The 21,861-nt window shown below is 43.6% G+C and overlaps 1 protein-coding gene across 3 annotated transcripts in view; it reads right to left on the bottom strand.

The window, feature by feature from the left end:
* Positions 1 to 5,720: 5,720 nt before the first annotated feature.
* Positions 5,721 to 21,861, bottom strand: part of LOC133479723 (neurocalcin-delta A) — a 65,500-nt gene continuing 49,359 nt past the window's right edge. For 2 of the 3 annotated variants that reach the window (XM_061777047.1, XM_061777046.1), the window contains exons 3-4: positions 11,464 to 11,569; positions 5,721 to 7,503 (exon numbers count right to left, since the gene is read on the bottom strand). In XM_061777047.1, the coding sequence (XP_061633031.1) occupies positions 7,361 to 7,503; positions 11,464 to 11,569 (249 nt within the window). In that variant the 3' untranslated portion in view covers positions 5,721 to 7,360. Of the gene's footprint in view, positions 7,504 to 8,621; positions 8,742 to 11,463; positions 11,570 to 21,861 lie in introns of all 3 variants that reach the window. The other variant, XM_061777048.1, reaches the window with a different exon arrangement.

Below are 21,861 nucleotides of genomic sequence, written 5' to 3'. Positions count from 1 at the left end.
GAAGAGTTGGCTAAGAATGTCTTGGAGGTGAAAAGAGTATCAGATCGAGTGATGAGGCTGAAATTTGAAATTGAGGGTGTTATGTGTAATGTGATTAGTGGCTATGCCCCACAGGTAGGATGTGACCTAGAGGTGAAAGAGAAATTCTGGAAGGAGCTAGATGATGTAGTTCTGAGCATCCCAGACAGAGAGAGAGTCGTAATTGGTGCAGATTGTAATGGACATGTTGGTGAAGGTAATAAGGGTGATGAAGAAGTGATGGGTAAGTACGGTATCCAGGAAAGGAACTTGGAGGGACAGATGGTGGTAGACTTTGCAACAAGGATGCAAATGGCTGTAGTGAACACTTTTTTCCAGAAGAGGCACGAACATAGGGTGACCTACAAGAGCGGAGGTAGAAGCACACAGGTGGATTACATCTTGTGCAGACGATGTAATCTGAAGGAGGTTACCAACTGTAAGGTAGTGGTAGGGGAGAGTGTGGCTAGACAGCATAGGATGGTGGTGTGTAAGATGACTCTGGTGGTGGGGAGGAAAATTAGGAAGACAAAGGCAGAGAAGAGAACCATGTGGTGGAAGCTGAGACAGGACGAGTGTTGTGCAGCTTTTCGGGAAGAGGTGATACAGGCTCTCGGTGGACGGGAAGAGCTTCCAGAAGACTGGACCACTGCAGCCAAGGTGATCAGAGAAGCAGGCAGGAGAGTACTTGGTGTATCTTCTGGCAGGAAAGGAGAGAAGGAGACTTGGTGGTGGAACCTCACAGTACAGGAAATCATACAAGGAAAACGGTTAGCTAAGAAGAAGTGGGACACTGAGAGGACCGAGGAGAGGCGAAAGGAATACATTGAGATGCGACACAGGGCAAAGGTAGAGGTGGCAAAGGCAAAACAAGAGGCATATGATGACATGTATGGCAGGTTGGACACTAAAGAAGGAGAAAAGGATCTATACAGGCTGGCCAGACAGAGGGATAGAGATGGGAAGGATGTGCAGCAGGTTAGGGTGATTAAGGATAGAGATGGAAATGTGTTGACTGGTGCCAGCAGTGTGCTAGGTAGATGGAAAGAATACTTCGAGGAGTTGATGAATGAGGAAAATGATAGAGAAGGAAGAGTAGAAGAGGCAAGTATGGTGGTGGACCAGGAAGTGGCAATGATTAGTAAGGGGGAAGTTAGAAAGGCATTAAAGAGAATGAAAAATGGAAAGGCAGTTGGTCCTGATGACATTCCTGTGGAGGTATGGAAGCATCTAGGAGAGGAGGCTGTGGAGTTTTTGACCAGCTTGTTCAATAGAATTCTAGTGTGTGAGAAGATGCCTGAGGAATGGAGGAAAAGTGTACTGGTGCCCATTTTTAAGAACAAAGGTGATGTGCAGAGCTGTGGCAACTATAGAGGAATAAAGTTGATGAGCCACACAATGAAGTTATGGGAAAGAGTAGTGGAGGCTAGACTCAGGACAGAAGTGAGTATTTGCGAGCAACAGTATGGTTTCATGCCTAGAAAGAGTACCACAGATGCATTATTTGCCTTGAGGATGTTGATGGAAAAGTACAGAGAAGGTCAGAAGGAGCTACATTGTGTCTTTGTAGATCTAGAGAAAGCCTATGACAGAGTACCCAGAGAGGAACTGTGGTACTGCATGCAGATGTCTGGAGTGGCAGAGAAGTATGTTAGAATAATACAGGACATGTACGAGGGCAGCAGAACAGCGGTGAGGTGTGCTGTCGGTGTGACAGAAGAATTTAAGGTGGACGTGGGACTGCATCAGGGATCAGCCCTGAGCCCCTTCCTTTTTGCAGTGGTGATGGATAGGCTGACAGATGAGGTTAGACTGGAATCCCCGTGGACCATGATGTTTGCAGATGACATTGTGATCTGCAGTGAAAGCAGGGAGCAGCTGGAGGAACAGTTAGAAAGATGGAGGCATGCACTGGAAAGAAGAGGAATGAAGATTAGCCGAAGTAAAACAGAATATATGTGCATGAATGAGAGGGGTGGTGGGGGAAGAATGAGGCTACAGGGAGAAGAGATGGCAAGGGTAGAGGACTTTAAATACTTGGGGTCAACCGTCCAGAGCAATGGTGAGTGTGGTCAGGAAGTGAAGAAACGGGTCCAAGCAGGTTGGAACGGGTGGAGGAAGGTGTCAGGTGTGTTATGTGACAGAAGAGTCTCTGCTAGGATGAAGGGCAAAGTTTATAAAACAGTGGTGAGGCCAGCCATGATGTACGGATTAGAAACAGTGGCACTGAAGAGACGACAGGAAGCAGAGCTGGAGGTGGCGGAAATGAAGATGTTGAGGTTCGCTCTCGGAGTGACCAGGTTGGATAAAATTAGAAATGAGCTCATCAGAGGGACAGCCGAGGTTCGATGTTTTGGAGACAAAGTTAGAGAGAGCAGACTTCAATGGTTTGGACACGTCCAGAGGAGAGAGAGTGAGTATATTGGTAGAAGGATGATGAGGATGGAGCTGCCAGGCAAGAGAGCTAGAGGAAGACCAAAGAGAAGGTTGATGGATGTCGTGAGGGAAGACATGATGGCAGTTGGTGTTCGAGAGGAGGATGCAGGAGATAGGCTCTCATGGAAAAGGATGACGCGCTGTGGCGACCCCTAACGGGACAAGCCGAAAGGAAAAGAAGAAGAAGTACTGTGTTGGTAGATGAGATCAGCTGTTTTTTTTATTTTTTTTTAATTTTTTTATTTTGGGAGCACAAATTGAATTCAGTGTCTATTTGTTTGTGACAGAATGGGCACAATTACACAACCTCCGTGAACTTTTAAGCTTTTCAGAAACAAAAATACATTTAACACCGGTTTGCACAACAGACAACAACACACACACACACACACAATGGTCTGGTTTTGTGGAGGTGTCAATTTGCGCAGGAGAAGTGTGGGAAGCTCATTTGTGCTACACGAGTTCACACATAATGCTGATAACGCTGTGTAATGGGGAAAATTGCTGTGTAAAACATTGCTGCACGTTTGAAGTTTGCTAAAGCGCACTTGGGTGTTCCACAGCAATACTGGCAAAATATACTGTGGACAGATGAAACTAAAGTCGAAGGGTCTGAAGGCCCCCCAGTGAATGCCACTGCGTGTATGGCAACAGCTGAGTAATGACGCCGTGAATTGTGACGTGGAACGGAATGTTGCCAATCGAGAAGTGCGCTGACTCAGAAACAAGGTAACGACCATAAACAAACCCAAAATGTATTACCCAATGTCGTTTTTTGTTTTGTTTGTTTTTTGTTTGCGTAAAATTGAGTTTCCAGACGGCCAGAAGTATTTTTTTCTTCCAAGGCAATTACTTTTTTGAGACATCGTTGTCATTTAACAACGGTCCCGCTTCAGGCAACCTTCGGAAACACTCGGCTAACATCGACATACCCGGAAGTGTTTTTTCTTTGGTTTTGTTAGCCCACGTGTGATTTCTGCGTTGGAGGACTTAGGTAGTGGAAGAGAAAAAAAATGTTAATGTGTACCAGCCCTGAGTTGGATAACCGTAAAATAAACCTTGTTCCTTAGCCTCAGAATGGACGTAAAACAGCATGAGTCACCAAAAGGACCACTCATGATAGGCTAGGCTCAATTACAAATTATGGCAGTATGCTAGCCTATAGGCTAGACCAGGGGTCGGCAATATTTGACCAAAAAACAAAAAAATTAAAAAAGTCTTATATAGGCCTTATAATGAAGGCAACACATGCTGTAAGTGTCTATATTAGCCTACTATCCAAATGGCATAATTAGCATTCATGATTAAATGTTTATTTTTCCTGCAACGCGTCCTGGAGAGAATGACGCACCACGTGACTACTCTGCTGCATGATGGTGTTTTAAGTTTAACTTCCATTATTGATGTTATGTTTCGTTGCATTGATGAAATTATAGAAAGATAACAAAGAAAACAGATTCTTTTTATGTCATTTTTATTTTGAGGATTCAAAAAACCAAAATGGAACATGCCTCCTGTAATTTCAGGAAGAGCATTCCATGTTCCAAACACAAGTTTCTCGGATGTTGCGAGGCTTTCAATTGCGCTCCATTCGTGGCTTTGGGCAAGCTGGCCTTTCTGGCGAGTGACATTTTCAAGCTCGGCTGTCAGACTTTTCAATTTGGACACCCATAAATCTTTGTCAGCTATATCGGCCATTTCCATTTCAAGGTCAGCTTGATTTACTCCTGGGAATGTGTTCAACGAGGAGCGCTAGCATGCCTTCCCTGGAAATGTCTTTCCACACGACTCTTTTTGTTATTTGACAACTTCTCATTACAAAGCAAACATGTAGGCAAACCCGCGTTGGCAATGAAAGCAAATGATTCGGTCCAAGAACTGTTGAATCCTCTGTTCTGCTCAGCTATCTTTCTCTTTTCCCCTTTGCGATCCATGGCCCATCACACACCCGCCGGTTTGTTTGCGACAGCCACCTGCCGAGCTCAAAGAAGCGCGCGTCGCAGGCTATGACGCAGACAGAAATATTGAAATTTAATATTATTCCACACATTTTTACAGCATTGGAAAATGTTAAGAATGTTTGTGTCATGTTTGTCCTCCTACAGAAACCACATTAAAACAAAAAATATATTTTTCTCCCCCATCTTTTTTCCATTTTCATACATTTTTTTTAAAAAGCTCCAGGAAGCCACTAGGGCGGCGATAAAGAGCCGCATGCGGCTCGAGAGCCGCGGATTGCCGACTCCCGGGCTAGACCAAAACGGCCCAATAGGACTCCTTCTTCAGCTTGACGGCATCCCTTAATCTTGGTGTTCACCAATGGGTTCGGGGATTGCCGCCATGACAGGCAGCAACCACCTTACGGCCACAGCTCCGGTCATCTGCTTCAAAATGGAGGCACATTGTCCACTTGGACTCAATGTCCCTCAGGACGTCGGTTAAGTTCTGTCGGAAGTGACACTTCTGACAGAGCACTCTGCCAGACGTTTCCCAGCAGACCCTTACAATATGTTTGGGTCTGCCAGGTATGACCGTTGTTGCATGGGGCTGTAGTGCGACACCCTGTGAGCGAAGGACAGGACAAGCTAGAACAGGACAAGGACAGGAGAAGAAGCATGCAGGACAAGGGTCATGGACCCGGCTGTACAACTGAAGTGTGGTGGGATTGACTATGTGAATTATAAAAGTCTATAGGACGAGAGTATGAGTGAGGGGATACACAAGCAATTCGCATATTCTTGAATTATTTGTCGCAATAAGTGGCCCCACACCCAGTGAAAGAGTCCCAGGGGTGTGTGGCTGCGGACACATGCAAGTGAATTTTACATGCACAAAGACTGACAGAAGTGTCCTGTAATTGCTGTGCAGACTGTGGAGGCTGAGGACCCCACCCAATCAAACGATGGGCGGGATCGGGCCCAGGGGTCCACCCGAGAGCAGCCCGGTGGACGGGTCACGTCCCACACCGAAGGACCCAGGGTGGTCTACCGGCCCCACAGAGGCGCCCCGACAACTGTCCACCCGGTGGGGGCCGCGGGGACCCAATGCCTGGTGTGGTTACACGTGGTCTGCGGTTGGGAGGCCGGTAGGAAGTACTGCCAAATTGTCTGCAACGCCTTTGGCGACGGCTTATGGTAGAGAAATGAACATTCAATTCACGGGCAACAGCTCTGGTGGATATTCCTGCAGTCAGCATGCCAATTGCACGCTCCATCAGAACTTGCGACATCTGTGGTAAAACCACAATAACGCAAGACACAAGATAGTCCATTAAATTGTAAATTTAATTATTTACTTTTAAGGCTGACCAAAATCTGAATCTTGTATTTCTCAAAGTGTAGCCATTTAAAACAGGATACCATACAAACCTTACAAAAATGCAACAACTACAAACATTCCATCGAACAAATCACAAATGTACAGTATACATTTATACAATACTGCTTTTGTTGCTTATTTGGCACTTGACCACAAGATGCTTTTTTTTTTTTTTCGCATTTTTCAGAGTTAATACCTGACACGGTATTGGAAAAAAAAAAAAAAAGAAATCCCACAAATACAGTAAAAGCAACCCATTCGGCGTGTCATTGCAGTAGTTTATGGAGTGATTATGTTTTTCTTTGCATGGTATAAAATAAAACACAGCAGTTCTTCAATATAAGACCCAAAGGTAAGCTTAACTGCAATGGCTCCTCCGCCGTGAAGTGGGCGCGGCGCCACACGGAGTCACATTTGTCCAACTTTTAAAAAAAGAAATCCAGTAGTGGTCTCAATAATACTGACTACTGGTAGTACTGATCCTGGCACTACAGTACTTGGGAACAGAAGCAAGCACAGAGCTGCTTAACGCAACAGCCGTAAACACATACAAGCATAAGCCCCGTGCATACAGTGGGTACGGAAAGTATTCAGACCCCCTTAAATTTTTCACTCTGTTATATCGCAGCTATTTGCTAAAATCATTTAAGTTCATCCTTTTTCCTCATTAATGTGCACACAGCACCCCACATTGACAGAAAAAAACGGAATTGTTGAAATCTTTGCAGATTTATTAAAAAAGAAAAACTGAAATATCACACAGCCATAAGTATTCAGAGCCTTTGCTGTGACACTCATATATTTAACTCGGGTGCTGTCCATTTCTTCTGATCATCCTTGAGATGGTTCCTTGAGAATACTTTCCGTACCCACTGTATGTGTTAGGAGTCGCACTGATCCCAACTGACATGCGGTATTTGAAAACATCTAAATTTAAAAGTGTTCTCTTTCATCTTCACATACAAAGCTTTTTTTTTTTTAATGCTGGAAATCCCGCTGAAGCATGAATACAAAGGTGATAGTAAAATCATCATGGGCTGGATCTGCAATTTACAAATTGCTCTTTTTTTTTTTTTTTTTTGTATTCTATCCCAACAAATAATTCAAAAACCTAATAAAAAAAAAAACAATTGAAAAAAGGGCAGAAATTCTGCACCAATCCTCAAGAGATACTCACTAACATTCAAACCATCCTTACCTTTGTGAGACCTTGCAAGTGCTGTAAATGAAAATAAAACACAAATTTGGGGAATTTGCAATATACATTAATATACATTCTCACACAAATGTAGCAAAGATGAAAACAAACATAATACTTGTTCTCAAATCTGCTCTGCAGATTAAATTCTCTTGCTTACATTAGGTAATTTTTATTAGAACGTCATCCCAGTTCTCATTAATGTCTATGCACATTAGGGCCTTCTACACAGTGCACAAAGAGCCAAGCAAGGACACTGATACAGAAACACCAGTGAACATACAACCTAGTGGAAACTTCTCTATAAGCCTGTTGATGGCAATAGCTGGGATTTCAAAACCGATAGAAGGTCTGGCAGTTGGAGTTTGCCTTAGAAAAACTGCTAGTGGGTCAGGAGTTGTGCACATCTTTGACATCTTCAGTGTATACTGAAGGCCTGTTGTCTTCACTGTCATGTGCTTGACATTCTTCATCATCAGTCAGTCTTCTCCATCGTGGAGGGTGAAGGGCATTATGGATCACCCAGAGAAGTACTAAAAGAGACAAAAGGACCTGCTCAGAATTGACAGTGGAAACCAGAATTGACAGTGGAAACCAATTGAAAGTTAGGACATCCTTAGACAGTGCTTCCACAGAAATTTGTTAAGATTAAAGTGCCTTTTTTATTTCTTAAAAGATGGGTTTCCAGCAGGAGACACAAAAGGTCACAAATGCACTTCACTATCTATCCATCCATCCATTTTCAACACCGCTTACCCTGGTTAGGGTCGCGGGACGCTGGAGCCTATCCCAGCTGACTTCGGGCGAAAGGCGGACTACACCCTGAACTGGTCGCCAGTCAGTCGCAGGGCACATATAGACACGGACGACCATTCGCACTCACATTCACACCGTCACTGAGTGGGAACTGAACCCACGCTGTCTGCGCCAAAGTCAGGCGAGTGTACCACTACACCATCAGTGACTTCTTCACTATCTACTGAAATCTATTTGAACGGCTAGTGTCATTTGTTGATTACACTGCGGAACACAATTTTTGTTGAGTTAGGTCTGACAGCTGTTTTTATCTAATTTTTGGGTGCGGAATCCAAAACTGATCTCAATTTGTCTCTATCATGTCAAGTTTTTGAAAAAAGTGGAACAAGGAAATATATACCTATGTAAATAAAACACTAAGATGGAATAGTTACAAGCTTTGAAAAAAACAACAACTAAAAAAACAGCATAAAAGGAAATAGAACTTACAACAGTATACCCATGGTTACAAGTTTAAGAGAAAAGCCTGCACAAATCCTCTTAATTCGTACTATGCTAGCTTTCTGTTTGCACATATTGATAGTACTGACCTATTGGGAGCTGCACACACCTCTCACCGCACTGTCTCAACTGTGACAGCACAAACAAATTGCCACGTAGCTGTCGATGAGTCCTATCGTAATCAGCTGGCAAGTCTTACTACAGCTAATCAGTGGAATTTTGCTTATCTGGAGGGTAATCTGTGGAGAAAAAACTAGACGTGCTAGAAAAATAAAAGACTGCAATTTTGGAATCAACATGCCAATTTTAGTTTTAATCAGCATAAAAGTCTAACTCAACAGATTTTTTTTTTCTAATTGTTCCGCAGTGTTACAGTATTAATATTGACCCTTACAAGTCAAGTCGATGCCTCATCTTTAAAACTGTCCAGCACTGCTGGGGTCACATTGCAACAGGCGTACGATGGAGGGGTCACTCTTCGCCCCCTTGATGAACTCCTCCAGGGACAGCTTTCCTAAAAAACAGTAGTGTTGCAACAGTTTACAGTAGAATTTACACCGATTTTATCGGCCTGATCGGTATCGGCCGATAATTAGCATTTTATGCTGATTGGCGGCGGCACGGTGTGGCCGACTGGTTAGAGCGTCAGCCTCACAGTTCTGAGGACCGGGGTTCAATCCCCGGCCCCGCCTGTGTGGAGTTTGCATGTTCTCCCCGTGCCTGCGTGGGTTTTCTCCGGGCACTCCGGTTTCCTCCCACATCCCAAAAACATGCAATAATTGGAGACTCTAAATTGCCTATAGGTGTGAATGTGAGTGTGGATGGTTGTTTGTTTGTATGTGCCCTGCGATTGGCTGGCAACCAGTTCAGGGTGTACCCCGCCTCCTGCCAGATGTCAGCTGGGTTAGGCTCCAGCACGCCCGCGACCCTAGTGAGGAGAAGCGGCTCAGAAAATGGATGGATGGATGGATGCTGATCGGCTTTAATGTCATAATTCGCCGATCCGATCACCGCGAAAGAAATTTTCTCCGCGTCGCCATCGTGCACAGTATATTTGAATCCAAAAGCTAGTTTATTTTTAGCCTTGTCACGTGTCTTTTGACACAGTACTGTAAATATCTGCCGGCCAATAAAGTTATTAAAAACAAAGCAAAACAACAAACATGTCGGCGGTGTGGGACAGACAACACGTAATGCCCGGATCAGACTACAAGACAAATTTGCTCTTTCGTGATTGCACTGTCAGACTACTGCAATAAAATCTTCCGATACCACCGCATCCCGTTTTTTATGATCATTGGGCTTTATCTTGTCAACTCAAATGTGACGGGATACACTCGTTACCCTGGCGACGACAACAAGAGTGGATCGCGCCGACTGTATTATAAGAACAAAATGGGGAAAAACGTGTGTTGGTGGTCATCGGTGCTCAGGACAGGAGAGGACGTTCGTTTAAGGCTTGCTTGAGGCATGTTCCCTTACTTTTAATACGATAAGGCTTGCAAGCAGGCAACAAAAACGTTATGTAGCCTGGCAAGCTAGTGCTAGCACTAACGGTTGTACGTAAACATGCCGCTGTTCTGTCGAATCATGCTCTAAAAATTCGGTGTGGGTGAAGTAATTCAATTACAATAAAGTGATTTAATTACAGTAAGTTAGCACCCCTTATTTCTGTCATGTTTTAATGTTGGTTTGACCTGACTGATTAGAATACACGATCTGACTAGAGCAGGGATTTCCAACCTTTATGGAGCCAAGGAACATATTTTACATTGAAAAATTTTTCAAATCATGGAAATTTAATTACACATTTTCTCCCAGTAATCTAACGGATTACAATTTACAACAATTTTGTAATTAAATTATATAATGTCATTACATGTAATTTGTTCCTCCCCTTTTACACCCCCCCTCCAGAATTATTGGAACAGTGAGGAAAATTTCTTCATTTTTGATGTAGACATAAACATTTGAGCTTGAAATAAAAAAAAAATAAAAAATGAATATGAGGGAAAAGATCAACATTTCAGCTTTTATTTCCAGTTATTTACATCTAGACAACTTTGAAGGTAGAGATGCCATGTGTAAGGCTGCCGCACTGGGTAGGCAATTGTATTATGCGTAGTACAGTGTATACCGCAAAAATGATGAGACCTAAAATCAGGGTCACCACTCATTTGTTAGTATTTGGGACTTCGCTACACAGCAGGAGGAACAAAAAAAATGTGGTCTTCGACCATGCGCACCGGGGCTGCTCCGTCTCAAATTCCTGGGCTGAATTTTGGGCCCAGTACGTCCCTGCTTCTAAGTAGTGTATCAGATCCAGTAGTAAATACAGTACTTGGAAATAAAAGCTGATCTCTGGTCTCATATTCATCTTTTGATGTTAAACCCAAATGTTTTCAGTCTACAGAAAAAAACAAAGGAATTTGTGTCATTATTTCAATACTTTTGGAGTGAGTGAGTTCCCCAATACTCGAGGTGTCCCTCATGTTGCATTTGCTCCTTACGCATCGTGTTTCTAAGGCTGGGTTACACGACAGATCTGAATGCCCAATTATGATTCAATGCCTACATCAGCTTTTCCTCCCCATTTATATGCACATTTCAAATGACACATTTTTGATTGTTTCCAGTCACTAAACACAGGACAATCATAACAAATACATAACTGTCAACACCTGGCAATGAAAAAGGAGTTCTGTTAAGCCGGCTGCAATAGGAAATCTGGACAATAATGGAGCTAAAGTCTTGTCGTCTGATCTACGCATTTTAGCTACATCAATATCAGGCCTGTGTGAATTAATTTGTTAATGCTTTAAATTGAAGTATCGCTCTGAAAGGCAGGCATCTTTTAAAGGAGACCACAGCTGATGGCCAGCAAAGCACCTGGCAGTGACATGTTTTGACACACATGCACTTCAAAAGAAATGCTTCTCATTCCACCTAAATTCAACAATAAGGCTGGATTTATACTACATTCGAGAGATAAATTCAGTTATTAATTTATTTTTTTATTTTATTTGCTACCTACTGTAGTGTTGCAGTGCAGACATCCTGTAGATCATGGTAGTGTAAAGAAATAAAATGGAGGACAAAAAATAGACTATGTATAATGTAATGTATAATGTATAATACAATTCTTGATCTTAGGGGTATTTGGACAAAGGCATATCACATACACCTGGGAACTTTGTGTCTTTTTTAAAAAAAAGCAGCCAATAAAGTGAGTCTACCGTCTCTGTTGGTGTCCATTTGCCTGAAAATCTTCTCTGTCCTCTTCTCAGGCGTTGACTCATCCTCAGGCATCTTCATCACAGAGGACACCATCTTATAAATAGCCTGCGTGAAGGAAAACAAATGGTTGGTCAGGAATTTTTCAAAATCACTTTGATGGAAGTGGTTAGTTTGGTAATTTTTTTTAAATGTGCAATTTACAACACAAATGAAACTTTTCCCAACCATTTTTAAACTTCTGTGATTCCCATTTCATGGTACAAAATAACAAACTGTTATGGAATTGTAGTTTTGTTTCAAGTTAAAATCATTTAAATTGTTTGCAGCACTCTCAACCAAACTGATCCTATTCAAACATGGACCTGGAGCCTATTCCACTTGACTTTGGGCTAGAGGCGGGGTACACCCTTGACTGGTCGCCAGCTAATCGCAGTTCACTATACACAGTTAAATAGTTAATTAAATATTAGGTTAGTGAAATATTTCATGATCTGATTATTTTACTAAGCTAACGAATGCCCCTCAAAACAAATTTCATAAGAAACAACAGTTTAGTTTTTTCCTACAGTATGTTTAATTAATCTGAATGATATGAGCTTTACTTTTTTAATTGAACGATTTGAAATAAATTTTTTTTCTATGAGATTCAAATTTGAGATCCAACTATACAGTATATATCTAGCGCCCTGCGACCCTAACCAGGATAAGCTGTGTTGAAAATGGATGGATGTCTTACATCAGATGGCTGAGGTGTTTTTGAAGTCCCATTTGTTTTTGTTTTTTTTGCTGCTAATCTGTGTCTGGAAAACAATTCGTATGCAGAATCGACAGCGCTCACTCAAAATATGTTTTCTTCTCCCTCGAGATCATCACTGATCACACGAACACACACACACACACTGAACTATCAGCTGTCCTTGCAGGCCGCTCCGTGGTAAACTGAAATCATAGCCCACTGTTACTGCTTCTTATAAGGAGGCGGCCGTGAGGAGAATGAGAGCAGACGTGAACAGAAGAGGGCTGATTGTGATTACAGTGCAGTCGGAGCTTTAAATAGCTGATGATTATGCTTCCTATTACAAAGTGTCAGGGCAGCTCATCATCAGGTCACAAAAAAAGCTGATTGATAGCTTTAATAAGTTATCATCATCTGTTGTAAACAAATAATTCCCAAAACAAATCATTATTTCTGTGCTTATTTAGTAAGACATATACAGGTAGTTGTAATTCTGAGCAACACAAATCAGGTGCCAAGAAAAAGTACTCAAACTTACAATAAGGGATGGGAATTTGACGACTGGATATTTCTCAATTAATCTATTACTTGTTATATCCATCCATCCATTTTCCATACCACTTATCCTCACTTGGGTTGCGTGCGTGCTGGAGCCTATATTTCAAATATTATTTGTAATGGGATGGGAGACTGATGTTGAACATAATAATGCTGCAGAGGAGTTGTGCCATAGTGGAGGTTTGTGTTGAAGTAGCTCACAGAGTGACAAAGTTGACACTGGATCAACAGTGCCTCTGCTGGTTGCAGGCGAGCATGTTCTACATTTTACTACTACGACTACTACTACTACTACTACTAATACTACTATGTAATGTATTAGGGATGTAATGATATCTACAGTATATCTCACGGTTCGGTTTTATCGCGGTGTTACTCTCACAGTACGATAATTATTGTGATATCGTGGTGAAAGCTCACGGTACTGCAGGAAGACTCACGGTATTGCAGGAAGGTTCACGGTGAAGGACAGGTGGGGCAAAGAGGCAAAAGCAGGAGACCCAAAAAACCTCTCTTTCTTGCTCTTCTTCTCCTTGATTCTTGGCGAGTCCTTCTCAATAGGTTTTAGTAGTTTCTGTCTGTTTTTCCACAGGTTTTTGTGAAAAAAGCTCACAGTGCATATGTCAGGTCAAATGAGAATCATGAGGTTAACGTAACTGCCTGAAGAGCTCAGAGACAGAATTGTGGCAAGGCACAAATCTGGCCAAGGTTACAAACAAATTTATGCACTTAAGGTTCCTATGAGCACAGTGGCCTCCATAATCCTTAATGGAAGACGTTTGGGACGACCAGAACCCTTCCTAGAGCTGGCCGTCCGGCCAAATTGAGCAATTAGGGGAGAAGAGCCTTGGTGAGAGAGGTAAAGAAGAACCCAAAGATCACTGTGGCTGAGCTCCAGAGATGCAGTCGGGAGATGGGAGAACATTCTAGAAAGTGAACCATCACTGCAGCCCTCCACCAGTCGGGGCTTTATGGCAGAGTGGCCCGACGGAAGCCTCTCCTCAGTGCAAGACACATGAAAGCCCACATGGACTTTGCTAAAAAAACACCTGAAGGACTCCAAGATGGTGAGAAATAAGATTCTCTGGTCTGATGAGACCAAGATAGGAATTGTTGGCCTTAATTCTAAGAGGTATATGTGGAGAAAACCAGGCACTGCTCATCACCTGTCCAATACAGTCCCAACAGTGAAGCATGGCGGTGGCAGCATCATGCTGTGGGTGTGTTTTTCAGCTGCAGTGACAGGGAGACTGGTTGCAATCGAAGAAAAGATGAATGCGGTCAAGTACAGCGATATCCTGGAACAGAGTGCTCAGAACCTCAGACTGGGCCGAAGGTTGACCTTCAAAAAAGACAATGAACCTAAGCATACAGCTAAAATACCGAAGGAGTGGCTTCAGAACAACTCTGTGACTATTTTTGAATGGCCCAGCCAGAGCCCTGACTTAAACCCAATTGAGCATCTCTGGAAAGACCTGAAAATGGCTGCCCACCAACGTTCACCATAAAACCTGACAGAACTGGAGAGGATCTGCAAGGAGGAATGGCAGAAGATCCCCAAATTCAGGTGTGAAAAACTCTGAAAAAGACTCACGGCTGTATTTGCTCAAAAGGGTGCTTCTACTAAATACTGAGAAAGGGGTCTGAATACTTATGGCTGTGTGATAGTTCAGTTTTTCTTTTTTAATAAATCTGCAAAAGTTTCATTTTTTTCCGTCAATATAGGGTGCTGTGGGTACATTGTGGAAAAAAATGAACTAAAATGATTTTTTAGCAAATGGCTGTAATATAAAAAAGAGTGAAAGATTTAAGGGGGTCTGAATACTTTCCATACCCACTGTATGTCAGATTTATTTTTGCATTGACATCTGTATTTGTATGGAGTGGACCTATTTCATTTTTGGGACGACTGTAATGTATTGGCCAAGAGGTATGTTGAAATGGGGAGTCTGAATTGTTATTTTCTCTTCGTGTTATGTTAGGTCGGGGATGAGATCCTGCCCCAAGTGGAGGAGTTCAAGTATCTTGGGGTCTTGTTCACGAGTGAGGTAAGAATGGAACGGGAGATCGACAGGCGGATCTGTGCGGCGCCTGCAGTGATGCGCTCTTTGTATCGGTGGTAAAGAAGGAGCTAAGCTGAAAGGCGAAGCTCTCAATTTACCAGTCGATCTACCTTCCTACCCTCACCTATGGTCACGAGCTGTGGGTCGTGACCGAAAGAACAAGATCCCGGATACAAGCGGCCGAAATGAGTTTCCTCTGCAGGGTGTCCGGGCTCTCCCTTAGAGATAGGGTGAGAAGCTCGGTCATCCGGGAGGATCTCAGAGTAGAGCTGCTGCTCCTTCACATCGAGAGGAGCCAGATGAGGTGGCTGGGGCATCTGATTCGGATGCCTCCCGGACGCCTCCCTGGTGAGGTGTTCCGGGCACGTCCCACCGGGAGGAGACCCCGGGGACGACCCAGGACACGCTGGAGAGACTACATTCTTCGGCTGGCCTGGGAACGCCTCGGGATCCCCCCGGAAGAGATGGATGAAGTGGCTGGGCAGAGGGAAGTCTGGGCGTCCCTGCTAAAGCTACTGCCCCCGCGACCCGACCTCGGATAAGCGGTAGAAAATGGATGGATGGATGGATGGATTATGTTATTTGACCCATGACTTTCGATTTAAGATAAAAACTTACTACAACCCCAATTCCAATGAAGTTGGGACGTTGTGTTAAACATAAATAAAAACAGAATCCAATGATTTGCAAATCATGTTCAACCTATATTTAATTGAATACACTACAAAGACAAGCTATTTAATGTTCAACTAATAAACATTGTTTTTAGCAAATAATCATTAACTTAGAATTTGATGGCTGCAACACGTTCCAAAATATCTGGGACAGGTGGCAAAAAAGACTGATAAAGTTGAGGAATGCTCAACAAACACCTATTTGGAACATCCCACAGGTAAACAGGCTAATTGGGAACAGGTGGGTGCCATGATTGGGTATAAAAGGAGCTTCTGTTCATTCACAAGCAAAGATGGGGTGAGGGTCACTTCTTTGTTAAGAGGTGCGTGAGAAAATAGTCGAACAGTTTAAGGACAATGTTCCTCAACGTACAATTGCAAGGAATTTGGGGGTTTCATCATCTACGGTCCATAATATCATCAAACGGTTCAGAGAATCTGGAGAAATCACTGCATGTAAGCGGCAAGGCCGAAAACCAACATTGTATGCCCGTGACCTTCGATAAATGATATCACCACATGGGCTCAGGAACACTTCAGAAAATACAGTTCGGTGCTCCATCCGTAAGTGCAACTTAAAACTCTACTATTCAAAGCAAAATCCATTTATCAACAACACTCAGAAACGCCGCCGGCTTCTCTGGGCCTGAGCTCATATACAATGGATTGATGCAAAGTGGAAAAGTGTTCTGTGGTCCGGCGAGTCCACATTTCAAATTGTTTTTGGAAATTGTGGACGTCGTGTCCTCCGGGCCAAAAAGGAAAGGAACCATCCGGACTGTTATGGACGCAAAGTTCAAAAGCCAGCATCTGTGATGGCATGGGGCTGTGTTAGTGCCAATAGCATGGATAACTTACACATATGTGAAGCCACCATTAATGCTGAAAGGTACATACAGGTTTTGGAGAAACATACGCTGCCATCCAAGCAACATCTTTTTCATGGACGCCCCTGCTTATTTCAGCAAGACAATGCCAAACCACATTCTCCACGTTACAACAGCGTGGCTTCGTAGTAAAAGAGTGCAGGTACTAGACTGGCCTGCCTGCAGTCCAGACCTGTCTCCCATTGAAAATGTGTGGCGCATTATGAAGCGCAAAATATGACAACTGAGACCCCGGACTGTTGAATGGCTGCAGCTGTACATCAAGCAAGAATGGGAAAGAATTCCACCTACAAAGCTTCAAAAATTAGTGTCCTCAGTTCCCAAACGTTTATTGAATGTTGTTAAAAGAAAAGGTTATTTAACACAGTGGTAAACATGACCCTGTCCCAGCTTTTTTGGAACGTGTTGCAGCCATAAAAAGTTAATGATTATAAACAATAAAGTTTATCTGTTTGAACATTAAATATCTTGTCTTTGGAGAGACTACATTCTTCGGCTGGCCTGGGAACGCCTCGGGATCCCCCCGGAAGAGCTGGATGAAGTGGCTGGGGAGAGGGAAGTCTGGGCGTCCCTGCTAAAGCTACTGCCCCCGTGACCCGACCCGGATAAGCGGTAGACAATGGATGGATAGATGGATGGACAACACTAAAGAGTGCTGCTGTTACAAGGCTTAAATAATTCGGCGGATCATCTCTTCTCGGCCGGGATGTGGCTTCGCGAAGTGCAGGTCAACTAGCAGTCGATGCGGGCCCGTGGTTCAGCGTTTTCTGGGACGAAGGCCGGTGCGAACAACAAAGCGTCTCTCGCTCAATAGATTGCTACACGACGCTCAGACTGGCATAGGAGCTACGCTGCAGCCTTGGGAGGGATTCGGGGCACCGAGTTGTTTCTGCATCCCTCCCAATGCAGCCTTTTAGTGTTCGTTCAAAAGAACAAATCTTTTTAGTGAATGTACTGAACTGAATCAGTTTATGAAATTATTCGTTGTTTGAGCTTGGCCGCTGCCGTGAGTGAGTCTGCTGGGAGTGGGAACGGAACTGCTGTAGCGTTCTGTCACTCACTTCTGAATCTGCAACGAATGACCAATGAGCAGCCAGCGTTCAGGCGGGGACGGGACTTCACTAAACATCATGCATGTAATTTGCAATTTTCCAGTGTTGTCACTCACTTCAGCGAATGACCAATGAATAGCCAGCATCAGGCAGCACCGTGCACACAAAAAGTGAACTGAATGTACTATTGAACTCAATGTACTGAAGTGTACTGAATGTACTGTTAACCACGAGTGTTTCGTTCATTGAACTTCTTCGTTCGTGATCCATTAGCCATGAATGATTCGTTTGTTGAACTTCTTCATACGTGATCCGCTAAGGCAGTGTTTTCCAACCTTTATGGAGCCAAGGCACATACTTTACAGGTGAAAAATCTCACGGCACACCGACAAACAAAAATGTCACAAAAAGTGGATACATTAATTACTGTATGTACTTCCTGCCATCTAATAGAAGAGCATTTCTTTGTTCTGTCTGTCACTGTGCCTCACTGGCATAAATTGATGAATAAAAATACTTTCTTTCTTGGAAATAAATAATTTTTTGAGCAATTAAGTACAATTTGATAACTTCGTATAGCCGCTCCAAAACAAAATTTTAATCACAAGACCATGATGTTATCGAGGCACTTTTATTTTTGCGATATCACGGTATCATGAATATTGTTACTTCCCTAGTTATTAGGTACTCGTCATAATGTTTCTAAGGAAATGTAAAAAAATGCATACTTGTACAGACCCAATCTGTTACTGCTTGGTCGAAACGGGGATCGAGCAAAGGGTTTTGCTATCTCAATTTTACTTCCAAGCATTCCCATGGTAACAACACGATTCACAAAATTCTGTTCACTCTTGAAATTACTTGTCTACTGATGGTATCTATTTCACATGGCAAGTGAAAACGTTGACGGCACAGTGGGCGACTGGTTAGCACATCTGCCTCACAGTTCTCTGCAAACTCCACACAGGCGGGGCCGGGGATTGAACCCCAGACCTCAGAACTGTGAGGTAGACGCTCTACCAGTAGCTCACCGTGCTGCATGAGGTAACATTTGAAGTCTGAATATTATTACTTCAGAGAATTTGGTAGCTACATTTCTGTATTTGTGACCTTGTTGAGAAAATGATCTTGATGAAAAACATTTAGTCCTGAAGCCTCCTACTAGTGTTTCTAAAAGTTTGTGTCCAAGCTGAGATACATTACTGCACCCTAAATATTGGGCAGTTTGTTGCTAATCCCCTTCTGTCCAAAACGCCCCATTCGTATAAGTGTGCCCTTCATCTTGGCAGTAGCTGGAGTCCATCAGATGGTAATGGAGTCCAAGATGGGTGAGTAAAAGGGCATCATCATTGTTAGTGCCATCTTTAACTAGGGAATGATATAAATACTTTTGCTAATGGTTAATTTAATTAAGACTAATTATTAGCACCACATGAATTTGCCACTAACTGGAAAGAACCTCAATTAGCCATACTCTACGATACGTACTGTAGTTCCATTGTCAGGTTTTATCACATTGCTCCTGGCTGCTTCTGTGGCTTTCAGTGCGTAAGACTCTCTGCAATTTCTATACCCAAATATATAGACCTTTTCACAATGTTTGTGAACAAGAGGCGCCAGGGTACTTGCCGGAGGCAGAACGCAATTGACTACTGCTGACCTGAAATGAAAATTATGAGAAAAAGGTAAAAGAAAAAATGTTTTATTTCCTTAAAAAAAATATCAAAATTAATCCAGCGGCAGTGGTGGGAAAGTTCATTTTCTACGCGAACTGTTTCAAAGTTGAGCTCACCGTTCCAATAATGAACTAGTTCACTTCATTGTACATAATTCAAAATTCTGAACTAAGTTCACATTACAAAAATGTTATTAGTTCATAGTTCTTTTTTTAATGTTGCTGACAGGCTATTACCCTCAAAATACTGGCATTTCATTTCCCCATTGTTGCCACCCATTCAGTCTACACTAGTAGCCAGCTGCAGCTTTCACCCTACAATCTCAAAAACATGAGAACAAACTTGTTGCTTTAATAGTCTTTTTAAAATGAGGAATTAAAACAAAAACAGGTCTTTTGTCCTTAATGTGCAAACAAAAACATGCAACACAGTATGACAGGAACGATGGTGAAAGGACATGGATAACTTTGCATTCCTTGCAGCTCTCGCTGACTATATTGACTAAATGTTTTATCTCATCTATTCTTCTAAATATCCATCCATCCATTTTCTGAGCCGCTTCTCCTCACTAGGGTCGCAGGCGTGCCGGAGCCTATCCCAGCAATCATTGGGCAGGAGGCGGGGTACACCCTGAACTGGTCGCCAGCCAATCGCAGGGCACATACAAACAAAAAACCATTCGCACTCACATTCACACCTACGGGAAATTTAGAGTTGTCAATTAACCTACCATGCATGTTTTGGGGATGTGGGAGGAAACCGGAGTGCCCGGAGAAAACCCACGCAGACACGGGGAGAACATGCAAACTCCACACAGGCGGGGCCGGGGATTGAACCCCGGTCTTCAGAACTGTGAGGCAGACGCTCTAACATGTCGTCCACCGTGCCGTTCTTATAAGTATATTACAAAACAAAATACATTCCACATTATGACAGTGTGATCACACTTTGTTTTAACTAAAGCATTCTGATACAAATAATTTTCCTAGTAATAAATTTTTACAATGATGTACTGCATGACAAAACAACCGAAGAACACATTCACTCCTATTTACACAGTGTCCCTGAACACACCTTGCGCACACAGGCTGCTGCGACGTGACTGCCGAATGTAAACATGAACGGCGGTTGCCAAGTACGGCGTTTATCCCTGACATAGTATGAAGGCTCATATATTTCCAAGATGGCGCCTACCAGTGTGGTCGCCTCGGTTACGCGCTCTCTAGTATTGTTTATGTTTTTGTGTTTTTCGTTCGTCTTTGGAGACATTACACGACTCACTTACACTTGCTAACCATCAAGGAGGCTACTCCGGACTTTCTTTCACCAACTTTCGCAAATCCGCTCAGTTTTTTTCCCCGAGTTACTCACCAGAGCGGCGTCCCCGGTCTTCGGCGCATGGAGGCGGAGGCGACGTCACAGAGGGAAGCGAGCCGGCATCCAGGTGAAACTCCGCATGATACAGATTGCCGTTCCCGTCGATCCACCTCACGAATGTATGCTCCCTACCCAACAAAATGGACGAGCTTCATCTCCTGTTAAAGACCAGTAAAGACTTCGGATGTTCCGCCGCCATGTGCTTTACGGAGACCTGGCTTTGCGACGCTGTACCCGATGGCGCCGTCATGCTTCCCGGCTTCCATATTCACCGAGCAGACCGCGACATGGAATCATCGGGGACTGCACCTCAGCGCACCCGGCTGTCAAACTCCTGAAGTTTGCTGATGACACCACTGTCATCGGCCTCATCAAGGACGTTGACGAGTCTACATATCGACAGGAACCGGAGCGGCTGGAGCTGTGGTGCGGCCGACACAACCTGGAGCTGAACACGCTCAAGACTGTAGAGATGATCGTGGACTTCAGGAGGCATCCTTCGCCACAGCTGCCCCTCACGTTGTCCAGCTGCCTTGTGTCAACCGTCGAGACCTTCAAGTTCCTGGGAATTACAGTCTCTCAGGACCTGAAGTGGGCGACCAACATCAACTCTGTCCTCAAAAAGGTCCAGCAGAGGATGTACTTCCTGCGGCTTCTGAGAAAGCACGGTCTGCCACAGGAGCTGTTGAGGCAGTTCTACACAGCGGTCATCGAATCAGTCCTGTGTTCTTCCATCACAGTCTGGTTTGGTGCTGCTACAAAAAAGGACAAACTCCGACTGCAACGGACAATCAAAACTGCTGAAAGGATTTTCGGTACCCCCCTACCCACCCTTGAGGACTTGCACGCTGCCAGAACTAAGACAAGAACATGCAAAATCCTCTCGGACCCTCCACATCCCGGTCACCGGCTCTTCCAGCTCCTTTCCTCAGGTAAGCGCTGCCGATCAATGCAAACTAGAACTAGCAGACATTCCAACAGCTTCTTCCCTTTTGCGATCAACTTCTTAAACAGCTAACCTACAATTCCATTACAACATGCTGGCAATTTTTTGACTTGAGTTTGTTGGCACATTTCTGTGGGGCCAATTATACATACTCGTGCACTCACTGTAGTAGTCTCGCCACGCTGCACTATTTGCATATCTGTTGTTGACCAACACTGGCCACTCATGCCAGAGTAGCTTCTGCTCCATTTGCACACTGATTGAGGAGTATCTGCAACATTTGCACAATCAACATTGTCCCAGATTATCGCACTACTTGTCACTTTAAACTGCATACACTCCTTGAAGTCTCGGCGCCCTTTGCACAATGGTCATTGCACCGGACTATTGCAATATTAGTCATTCGAACTGCTCTAAGTGCTGGAGGA

This window comes from Phyllopteryx taeniolatus, chromosome 6, assembly GCF_024500385.1.
Source record: "Phyllopteryx taeniolatus isolate TA_2022b chromosome 6, UOR_Ptae_1.2, whole genome shotgun sequence".
Classification (NCBI taxonomy): Eukaryota; Metazoa; Chordata; class Actinopteri; order Syngnathiformes; family Syngnathidae; genus Phyllopteryx; species Phyllopteryx taeniolatus.
This window is presented reverse-complemented; position numbering and strand designations above follow the sequence as displayed.